Here is a 12109-nt window from a genome sequence, read left to right on the forward strand (position 1 = left end):
GAAGTTCCCTTTAATGTTCAATGACTATGATTTCTCCCCCCACTAATTACTGCACATCATTTGAGCATGTCTGCATAGCCTGGTTTTCAGGCTGTAGGTGTTGCCTAGGCTGCAGCTGAGGCGCAAGTGCAGCAAGCTGAGGCCTACCAGGCTAGCTTTAATCTAATTAGTTTGGATAACAATATTAGTGGAGATGTGTTAGAATGAACTTCAGTAAATAAATATATGCTGATGTGAAATCCTGCTAGTAATCATCAGGGCATCCCTGGGTGTCCAGCAACAACAATGTACAGATTTTAAAACTTCCCAAGGGCTATCGAAGCAACAGCTTGGCAATCATTTCAAAGCCCCAAATCATCCAACAGATAGTTTGCTGTTTTCCTTTAAAACTAATTCAGAGTATTATACAAATTAACTGCTTGTCAAGATCAAATTTCAGCTGAAAAAAAAAAAATAATTTTCTTCCTGTGGTTTCCCAGTTTTTAATGATTTGCCTGGATGGCTATCTTGAGTACAGCCAAGCCCTCTGTGTTAGCTGGCTCTGTCATAGCAGTCATGTCTGTCAGAGGAGGGTTCTTCTGTCTTCTTACTGCTGCCTACAGAGTTTCATTACTGGTAGTCTGAGTATCACTGTTTGCATTCTTGAATGATAGAAGAGTAACACAAGTAGATGAAATTGGCTCTGGATCCTGAGTTACTGCATATTCTTTTGTGAATAGGAGTCAGCACACTGGCTTAATGAGAACAATAAGAAAATTAACTCAGAAGTAGAAAAACTAATTGGAAGACAAAAGCTGGTTACTGAACCAGAGGATATAGACCTTTAAAGCTTTAAAATCAAAAGATAAGTTATGAGAGTAAGTAGTAAATGTAAGTTAGGCAAACAGCATAGGAAAAAGTTTGATCATTATTTTCAAAATAAGAAAATATACGTGGTGGGGTGGTGGGGGAAGATGGTTGAAAAACACGTACTTGCTCAGTGTGCAAGGTTCATCCTTCCAGTACTGGTTTATTTTATCGTTCTCTAGATGAGCATTACTGGATAAAAACATTGTCCCTTTTGCTTTTGTACTTCTGAAAGGTCTGGAAAATTTGCTCTGTGTACATGCCCAGGCAGTACTATATGAAGTACCAGTGGATGTTAGTATTAGAGCTGCACAGGGAATAGCGCCCACGGGCTCCTCCTCCACAAGTCAGGCTTTGTAGGGAGTAATAAGCAGTCATTGGAAAGGATTAGTGAATACTGGGGGGGAACCACCATTACCAGGGGATCCTTCAGATAAGATTACATTCTTCTTGCTCCTGCTTGAACTCACAGGGAGACAACTATCTTTCTTGGGCTTGCAGATGAACTCCTGGATGCCATAATTTGTCCAGTCCCTTCATTTACAAGTAAGAGAGAGTTGCCTTGTGTTTAAACATACGACAAGAATTAAGAAGTCTTGTTCTGAAACAGACTTTCTGCATGACCTTGAACACTTAATCTCTCCTTGCTTGTTTTCTCATCTGTAGAACAGGGATAATAATGTTTATCGACCATACAGGGGGCTGTGAGGCTAAATTGTTATAAAGCACTTTGTCTTAGTTAAAAGGTTTTGTAGAAGTATGAAGCATAGCTATTTATTATTTGCATTTTGTTCACTTTTTATTTATGCCCTATCAATTCTACTCCAGTTTTTTCTTCAAAATTATTTGTCTTAAACATCTCATCTGGGAGAAGGAAAAATTGATAAACACTAACAATTGCAGAGAAACTAATGTTTGGAAAGACTGGTCTAAATTTCTTCATTTCAAATTTTCTACTTCACAACTGACATGTATATGGATCTTCTTGAACAATGTTTCTTCTCTTTGCTGACATTCCAGTGTTGGGTTTTTTTTCTTTTTTATATGATGTTGAAGGTATCCATGTGCTTACACAAATTGGCAAGAGAATGCACTCCTGCTCGTACAATTTAACTTCCATTTCTTTGATTATATTTTCTGTTTATTCTGTTTTAATCCCGTTCCTCTCTTGCTGAGACAGAGCAGGCATTGTGCTGTGCTGGATCTAAGTACAGTGAACCTCAGGTACACTGAAACCATTGACTTTTTACCTTATGTAATTTCTAAAATGTATTTTCTTTCTCTTAGCTGTGAGACAGGACAGGAATGTGGTTGATTTTGCCACATTACTGAAGTACTGTGTAGCTAAGTGCTTCCAGAACATCTGATGCCACTGTTGTGTTCTGCTGAACACTACAGCCTGCTGAACTATTTTCCGACTTCTGAAAGGATGAGATACGAAGTAGATTATCTAACACCCAAATGCTGGCTTGTCTGAGACTTTAGGTACGGATATGATTTAAATGCATGTATCGAATCTGTAAAAAGTGGCAGCACTGCAAAAAATGAAATTATAGGTTGCATTGTAGGTAAATTCTATGGTGTAACTACTTCAGATGAGTTTGAAGTGCAGTTTCCTGTGCTTGCTTCTGTATTCCTATTTTTCTGCTCTTTGCTATCTCTTAGATAAATTGGGATTAACTTTTCTATGCCTCATTGCTTACCCTAGTAATTTCCTGAATTTCAAAAATGTCATTGAACATGTCTTTGTTAAAAATAATAATAAGCTATTAAGCTAGCTTATTCAACATGCTCAAGTCAAAAGATATGTACAACCATCAAACTGCAGTGAATGAGTGGATTTTGTAAGGAGGCAGCTTGTTCATTGGAATTTGTTGAGCTCTACAGAACAAGCCAAGTTTGAAGAAGAAAATATGTACTTAATGACTTTGAAGTTATAAAATTGGAAGGGCTTTTTTGATGAATATGGAGGGTGATTTTCTCTTCTCTGTTACAGCTTAGACCATTAGGACAAAGATTGACTGTAAATGTTAACATGAAATTTTCTGAGGCCTGGCCTCTAATTCTGCTTCAGGAGGAGGTGGGGAAGTGAGGTTAAGAAATTCTAACACTAATTCCGGGTTTGATTTAAATGCTGATTTATTTAATCTTACTCTGTTTCTGTAAAAATCCTGCCGTGCAATGACTGTGAAATTTCTCAATGTTTATAACACATTATAGAAAACCAGTTGCCAGATTCTGGTCAGAATGCCCCCCACACATTATCAGGTTCCTCTTAGTCCTGATGGAAAACGTAATAGCAGTGATTGGGAAGTGTCTGTATCCTTGCATACCATTTTCCACACTAATGGTGTGGCTTGAAAAGAAACTAATTTTGTCTACTGACAGAAGAGCATTGGTTAAACCAGGAAATTAGTCTGGATGTTCAGAGAACCAGCTGAGCTTCTAGGTGTGGTGGAACATTTTCCCTTTTGTCATTGAGCAGCATTCCCTCCAGCTGTAGCCTCACATGCACCAGGGCCAATGCTCTCCACCTCAGACACTGAAGCGGTGGAAGTGCTGTGCTCCATGCATAATTTTGTGTTTTGCTTATGTAAATGGAAAATGTGATGATGGTTTATTTTGCTGAATTTGGACATAGTTATGCAGGATGCCAATATTAGTGAGACATCCCCTCAGGCTTTAATGTAGCTTAATTGGAATGACTGCTGCTTCCTAGAAGTTCAGTGGCATTTAATTGGTTAAAGGGATGTGAAATGATGCGCTTTCAGTTTTATAATACACGTCTTTACAGAAAGATTAACACTTAGGGTAACGCTCTCACTGAATATTTATGTGACCTTGCTGAAGTCTTAGAGGCCCTCAGATTTTAATGCATTTGCAAGACTGGATATTGAATGAGTGAAGAAAAGCATGGTATATGCAAAGGGATATTTAATCCTCCTGATTTCTCCAGATTGATCTTTTGAGCAGGAAAAAGAAAAAAGAAAAGAAAGTTTAAAACATAAAAATTTGAAACCCTTCACATTCTGCCAAGCGGTCTACCCCTTTTCTCTTTGCCTAAGTGAACTTTCTTTTGTCATCCAGGACTTAGGAAAATGTTTCTGTGATTTCACTGAATTTTCCTGGAAACATTTTCAGGTTAAAGTGAATACATCTGCTTTGTCTGAATATTTTTAATTTATAATGCTTACATATTTAATAACTATTAAATATAAATATCTAGATGAGCGGAAGAACTTTATTTGGGATGTAGGTTCTTTCATTAGACAAGTTTTTGTTCTTCATATAACTGCAATAGTAACTACATTTACTAAAGACATAAGAGATTGTTAAAAGCAGGCCTATATAAATATTAAATATTAAGCTTTCTGCTGTTTGCTTCATAAAGTACAGTGTTTATCATAACAATACTTCATTTTTTGCTTTTCTGTTTTTAGGAACAGGTTTAATGTCTGAGCAATATTGTGTACACAAAATACTTCAAGAAGGTACAATTATTTTAAAAGCATTATTTGACTGAAGGTCAGGCAAATTAAAATATCAGTTATTATCTCTCAACAGATTTTACCTGATCAGTGGTGGAGTTCCTTTTATTATATGTGGGATTACAGCAGCAACCAATATCAATAATTATGGGATTGAAGGCAATGCACCATAGTAAGTATAAACTATCAGCATAAAACTGTTGAAGAAAATGTCATCTTTTTCTATGCTGACAAATGTAACTGACTTTATGAAGGGTACAGACATGCCATCTGGGATGACATTTGTTACAAAATTTTACTAAATAATAGCTATGAAAGAGCAATGTCTTAATCTGGGGTTTGCTGCTTCACCTCTACCAATTTGACTCCATTACTTTCAATAGAATCACTTTTCATTTGCAGAATTTCTCTTCATTTACAGTCAGAGTGTCTTGCAATCCTGACATAGCCCTGTGGTGTACTAGTGCATTAGTGTTCAGTATACCTCTACAAATTGTCCAAGCATCACATTGTTATTAATTCTTGGCATGAAACATGAGATATCGATAAAGTACAATAAGTCTTTCCATAAAAGCATAGCAGAAAGTGTATCAGACTGTAAAGTTAAATACATTGTGTGTAAAGATATTAGTAGTCTGCCAGCACTAATACTCTGAAGAACATCACTCTTAGTTACTGCTTTGAACATCTATTGTAATACATTTGAAACTAGTTATGTTCTGGGTAAGGAAAGTGGAAACAAAGGAGAATAGTTTGTAAGTGAGCATTTGGTTCCATAAAGGTAATTGAAATTTAAATTCCAATAATAAATCAGTACATACCACGGCTAACTGCTCTGCCTAAGGCCCAACCCAATTTATTCAAACTTATCCAATTAGACAATCACTTATAATCAACAGAATATTAAAAGACTCGATTATTTATGTTCATAAATGTGAGACATTTTTCATTTGGGCACAGTTACAGAGGGTATATTTCTTTAATCATGTTAATTACAGCAAATCAATACCTTGTACCACAGTTTGTACAGAAAACAAGGCAGAGGTGAGGGATGTTTATAAGACTTTTCGAATTCAACAACAGCATAGTGAGTTATATGCCTTACTCATTTTTAATAATATTAGTACAGTAAATGTAGATGCACAAACTTTAACTTTTTTTTATGGAACAGATTTTTAAGTTATCCATGATGGGATTCCACTTGAAATAAAAGCATCCCAAGAGACTCTTCCACTGGGGAGCATTCCATTCTCCACTTTGCATCAAATATGCAGCATTCAATTGTACTTCAAGTACTCACGTAACTTTGTGCTCTTTGCTTATCCAATTAAATACAGGTGATAACTTACCTATCTTTTCAAAAATATCTTTCAGGGAATCTTTTCAAGTGCATGTCTGACAGCAAAACACGTACTCCTTGGAGTATCTCTAAGATTATTAATAAATATGTATATGTTTTTGTTTAAGGTTCAGATTTTAACAATTTAAAAAAGTAATTCTGCAGTTGCTTGTGATAAATACCTACTAGGACTGCCTCTTTTTAGCTGAGATGTTCTCAGCCTGGGAGAAAAATTCATTCTGCCTTTTTTATAGTAAATTGCAGATGATTCCTGGCTTGACAATGTGGTATCAGAAGGTTCCTCACTGCATTGGAGTAAATGGCACATGCCTAAATGAGTATGAGGTGTCACAGTGTCACTTTTAGAATGGAATAGATCATGACAGTTCACCTGGTCTGTCTTCATGACCGAGTGGGAAATTACCTATATCCAAACCATTCCTGACACCTATTTATCTGAGGTGCTTTAAATGCTCTGATAATGTATAGACCAAGTTTTATTCCAACAGCTTATTATCCTAATTGTCCTAACAGCTAGGGAACTTTTTGAAAAATCTGATTTAAATATTTCTTGCTAAAGTTTAAGCCCATTACTTCTTGTCCTAGTCTGACAGATAAGGCAAGTAACTAATTCCTCTTTCCAGAAATCCATGCAATATTTAGAGTATAAGAACCTCATAACAGCTGTACTAGCTTATTATACCACCAGCTCAGTTCCCTGTCTGCAGCCATGGCTAAAAGCAGATCATAGAGACGAATAAAAATGAGGCAAATATTCCTTCTCCCCTTGACCCAAGTTCTCCCAGTTTCCATCTGGGATTCCATTAGCCAGAAGTGTTTTCTTCCTCCATGTTTATTTGATTAGATCACTCATCTTCAGGACAGTCCTGTTAGACTGCTGCTAAATTATGCAACTGACTGAGGCTTATTCAGCTCATAGCGCCTGTGAACTACTTTAAGCTGGTCTAAAACAATTACAGTTATATTATTTAAAGCCTAGCAAATAATGATCCATGCTACAATATTATGCTACCAGTGTATCCCAAGGAGACCATCAGTTTCCATCATTTTTTTGCGGACATTCAAATTGATGTGAATTAACTCCCAGGAATTTCAGAAACAGTGCAGAATTCAGAAATGGCATATATCTTTTGGGGCCCCTCGCTGCAGAAAGCAGTGACTGGAAGTATTTTTTTCAGTCTCTCTTATTACTCAGGCTGTTCTCTACTTTGGCAACAAGAAAATTGTGTAAGAACAGTCTTAAGAGTTTCTATCAGTGTTTATTGATACAAACCACTGAAATCTGTACATTTCTATTGCTCACACAGATTGTATAAACTATGCCTCATTTACTTTTTAATGAAAGTATTAGCACTGACATTTTTAATAGTAGAAAAAAGGGTTGACATAAATGGTCTTATACTTCACAGCAATTCTAGATTCTAAACTGGCTACATTTCTGGGAAATTTTCACCTTTAATATCCTGTAAATTATACTAGACATCTTCTTCGATTAAAAAATATGAAATGATGCCTCAGCTTAATTGATATTAAAGACACATTCCCTGTCTCCACAATGAACATATCAGAACTTCTGAGACACTGTTACATCATACATGTTAGCCAGAAAGCCTAATTTCGTATCAGTCAGTTGTCCATCACATCTTGTGGGCTATACCTTGTTCTTGACTCTCTTTTTTTGTTGTTTTCAGTTGCTGGATGGCATGGGAGCCTAGTCTCGGTGCTTTTTATGGGCCAGTAGCATTCATTGTGCTAGTCACCTGTGTTTACTTTCTTTGCACGTATGTGCAACTGAAACGCCATCCTGAACGCAAGTATGAGTTAAAGGAAAAGACAGAAGATCCTCAGAGAATGCCAAGTACTGAGGTGGGCCATGGTCATATTACAGACTCTGTTTCCATTCCCCAGGCAACCTGCTCCATGATTTCTTCTTCCTTATTGGAAAATGAGCATTCATTTAAGGCTCAGCTTCGAGCTGCAGCATTCACTTTGTTCCTTTTTACTGCCACTTGGACCTTTGGAGCACTTGCAGTATCTCAAGGTCATTTCTTGGATATGATATTTAGCTGTCTTTACGGAGCCTTCTGTGTGACCTTGGGGCTTTTCATCCTGATCCATCACTGTGCAAAACGAGATGACGTGTGGCACTGCTGGTGGTCCTGTTGCCCATCTAGAAGAAACACCTACTCTGTCCAAGTTAATGTGCGCCCAAAGGTTAATGTCAATGGTGACACTCAAGTTCATGCACCTTGTCTTCAGGAATCGCCATGTCCCAACAAATCAGGTGTATTTAATCATCCAGCAACTAGCCACTGCAAACTTACTAACCTACAAGCAGTTCAAAATCACGTTAACTGCCTTTCGCCTGTGACACCATGTTGTGCAAAAATGCACTGTGATCAGCTACTTGATGATGAAGCTCACATTCATGTCCACAACGAGGGAAGCTTCAGACCCAATATGCACATTCATAGATGTCTGAAAAGCAGAACTAAGCCACGTTATTTCAGTCGGCATAGGTCTGCAGGTGAAAGAGAATATGCCTATCACATTCCTTCAAGTATCGATGGCAGCATCCACAGCTCACATACAGACAGTCCCCACAGTACGCATGATAGCCAGTCGGGTCACAGACGGGCCTGCTGCTCAAAAAGCGATCCATATCCTACTGTCAACCAGCCAGAAAGTAGCGATGCAAGTACTGTAATATATAGTTGTGCTAAAATGCCAGAAAGTGACACTGTGCACCATCCAGCTCATTTTGAAATGCATCCACGGACACAGTCATTGCCATTTAATACGACGAATCACAACGGAATTCTCAAGGGAAACGTGCATGAAGCCATGATATATAGCTCAGATAGTACAGGAAATATCAAAACTGGCCCCTGGAAAAATGAAACTACTGTGTAGTTCATGGGCCATCATAATGTATTTTTTCCCCTAAACCATCATTATTGTTGTTTTTATTCCAAACTAGCTAAGATGACATATTTGTGTAGCTCATCAGTAAATTGTACTTTTCCATCTTTATTTCCATTTTCTTAATAAGAGTCTAAGAGAGAGATAGTGACAGCTTTGAAGTGATGATATTTTTAAGTTTTAAAATTATTCTGAAAGATAATTAGGAATGAAATCTAGACAACTGAATATGAGAGGCAATATCCTTTTGTTACACAGAACACGGCTTTTTTTAGAAATGCATCCTTTTCATTCATTGTTTTCGCTTCTGTTCTGTAGTAACTTCAGACACTTTTTATAAACATATCAGCATCCTAAACTTTTACTTATTTATTTTTGTAGCAAAATATTATTACTGTGCCATGGATTTTAATCAAAAGTGACTATGGTAGAAATGATAAACAGGATTTTATAAAATTACAGCTTTTTAGATCTACAAAAGTGATACTGCCTCTAAAGATGTTCTGTAGCATATGGCCTGTAAAGTCGTGTAATGTACAGTCTCTGTTCTGTCCTTTTTCTTGTGGGAGAGAAGTGCTAGGTAATATCTCTGTTACATCTATGGTGCTGTATTGGTTGTATTTTGCATGACATATGTCAGGATATACCATTTGCTGTTTTCTAGTGTTACATGTGTTAAAAAAAAAAGAACAAAAAAAAAAGTGTTGTACAAGGCTGTGAAAAACCCTATTGATATTAATCTAGAGCATTATAAATCTACAGAAGAAAAAAATCAATCTGCACTAGTTTAAGTGGCACAATCCTTTGTATAAGGTTATATGATAGCTTTGATAAGGGTCCACTCTAATGTCTTTACAGAGCATGCACTACTCATTGTATGTGACACTGTGCGGTGTAATAGCAATTGTCTCAATGAGTTTTACACTTCTTTGTAAAGTATGCCTTTTGAACAAATCTGTAAGCTGTTTCATGGTAACCTTTCCACATCTTTTAAGGTATAGCAGTTTTATCATTAACTCTTTGAGGACTACAGTTATTTTCTTATAAGAAGCTTATTCTCGTTCAGAGAACACTGTATGTATGATACTGTCTATTTAGTTACATGATCAATGTAGTCCAGAATTGTCAGGAAAGAGAAAGTTCAGTCATTTTCCAAAAACACACCTTCTTAGAGTCCATCTATTAATTTCACCACTTGCTTTCTGAAAACTTATTTCTTCCCCTAGCAAATTTCAGATTGTCTTCATCCTTCAATGCAAATTTGACCTTCAGAGAAGTTCTTTATGTTCATGATTTCTGCTGAACTGTAGGGCATTGCAGGGTCAGTGCCATTCTCTATTAACAAGGCTCTTGGCAAGAAATTTTTTCATGTTTCCATGAACATCTGGACACAAAGCATCAACTCACAGTACAGAACTGCATCATAATTATCCGTATATGAAATAAAACTGCTTTTTTCAAGTAAGAAGGGTACATAATAATAATGGATTGCAGAGACTGAATAGGAGCATAGAGCTAAGAGAAAAATGTCTACAGGGGGAAGTTAGCAGTGCATCCATAAATAAGAGAAAAAGCACAATTCCGTAAGGCCACATGAGAAAGTTTGCTGTCGGGTCTTAACACGGCTTATGTAATTGCTACGTTGCTGCAGAGAGGAAATAGAAAATTCCCATGAGAGATCATCAGTCAGCAATTCTCTGTGTATATATTGCAGAAATCATCACATATTTTAGCCCACTGTTTCTGTTATTAGCAGTTTATTAGACTCTACCTTTTTTTATATATATATGTAGGAATTAATTTCCTAATAGTGTACATAAAGATGACAATTATAATTGTTAGAATGTTATAAAAACATGTAAGTCAGATGAATGTGTTCTGCAGTGTTGCAGGTGGGAATTAGTACTCAAAGGGTTAATGCTCAGTATCTGAGTGCAAGAAATCTTGTTTTTCTGTATTTTTGTAAATTTGAAATAGATATTGTAAACTCCAGCAGTGCAATGTATCCATCTCAGATTGTGTATTTTTAAAAGGTGAGCAAGAAGAATGCACTAGGTGGTTGTCAAGTTTTAAGCTAATATACAACAGTTTCATGACTGCTTCTTTAGCTAATACAAAATACAAAAATAAAAAGAAAGGAACGCCTGAGCTTTATTATGTATATGCTGTATATGCTTGAACTGTCTCTAAACTAAAATACAATCTTTTTCTTTGTTTGCATAATGAAATATTTTCTCTTTAATAATTGTTCTCTTTTACTATTATTTTTACTCATTCCACATAGACAGTGAGCCCTAAACAAGCATAGACATAATGTGAAATACCACTTATCTGTGTCTCAGCACTATGTATACGTATATTCTGTAATAGCAAAAACCTAGGAGGTCTGCAGACCATTATGCAAAATATTCCACACACACAGCCAAGTGAAACACTCACTCTGCAAGAACCCACTCGGTGAGCTGCTTTATTCAGCTTGTGTTTTAATCACCTCTGTTATTTAGTCTGAGAGGCCAGGTTCATCCTCATAATGGCTTACAAAGAAGTAAATAGGTGCTGCTTTCCACAGAATATCTTATGTGATAAAACTCTCTGGAATTTAAATGTAAAATATTAAAACACTTTTCTTATTGTGTTAAAAATTATTTAGTGAATATTTCTGGGCTAATTTGGAGGAGATGTGTTATGCAATAATCTGTTTGCATATTATTTTTTCAGAAAATATACAGTATAAATACAGAGTAGGAGAACATGATATTAAATAAATATAAAAATGTTTTGTAACATCAAATTTGACCAAAATGCTTTTTGTGCTTTTGATTTTTTTTTCCCTTAAGATAAATGAGATAATTTCAATGCTTTGGGAGTTTGGCTTTGTTTTATTGTGGGGGTTTGGTCAATTATAGTCAGTGAACCATTACTACTTTACCTGATTTTCTTTCCTATAAAAATAAGTCAGTGAAATAACCAGAGTGTAAGATATATCTTGTCCTAGTAAAGTCCTCATGGACTTACATGTGTAACATGTTTTAAAGTCAGCATTGGTTTTGGTGATTCATTGATGACATAAAAATGACTGAATGGATTTTTACTGTTCACTTTTTGTCTGAGATTAAGCAAGAGAAATTTCATCCCAAACAGGTAATTTTTGGAGAATGATGCAATCAACAGGAATCCAAAGGGTTGTTATTACAGTACTACCAGGATAAAAATATGTTCTGATGCTGTACAGTTCTCTGCATATATAAATTCCAGTTTCCATGACCAAATTTCAGATCATGTATGTGACCCCATATTAAGTCACATAGACTGTTTACAAGAAGAATTCCTCCCCAGCCTTACATTAAGAGTTTTGGAGTGAAAATGAACCACATGGTTTTGCACATTATACCTGATCATATGTGTGTTGTTCCCACGCAGTCTGTTGGTTGCGTCTGTACTAATATAGCTGAGCAGTCGCTGTCAGTGGCCATAAACACGTTCTCCTTCACCC

General features: G+C 36.2%; 1 protein-coding gene across 1 annotated transcript in view; it reads left to right on the forward strand.

Moving 5' to 3' along the window:
* Positions 1 to 8607, forward strand: part of GPR123 (G protein-coupled receptor 123) — a 30828-nt gene extending 22221 nt beyond the window's left edge. Inside the window, exons 2-3 of the mRNA XM_010019500.1 lie at positions 4411 to 4506; positions 7386 to 8607. Of these exons, the coding sequence (XP_010017802.1) occupies positions 4411 to 4506; positions 7386 to 8607 (1318 nt within the window). The remainder of the gene's footprint in view (positions 1 to 4410; positions 4507 to 7385) is intronic.
* Positions 8608 to 12109: the final 3502 nt, after the last annotated feature.

This window comes from Nestor notabilis, unplaced genomic scaffold (assembly GCF_000696875.1).
Source record: "Nestor notabilis isolate BGI_N333 unplaced genomic scaffold, ASM69687v1 scaffold11698, whole genome shotgun sequence".
Taxonomy (NCBI): domain Eukaryota; kingdom Metazoa; phylum Chordata; class Aves; order Psittaciformes; family Psittacidae; genus Nestor; species Nestor notabilis.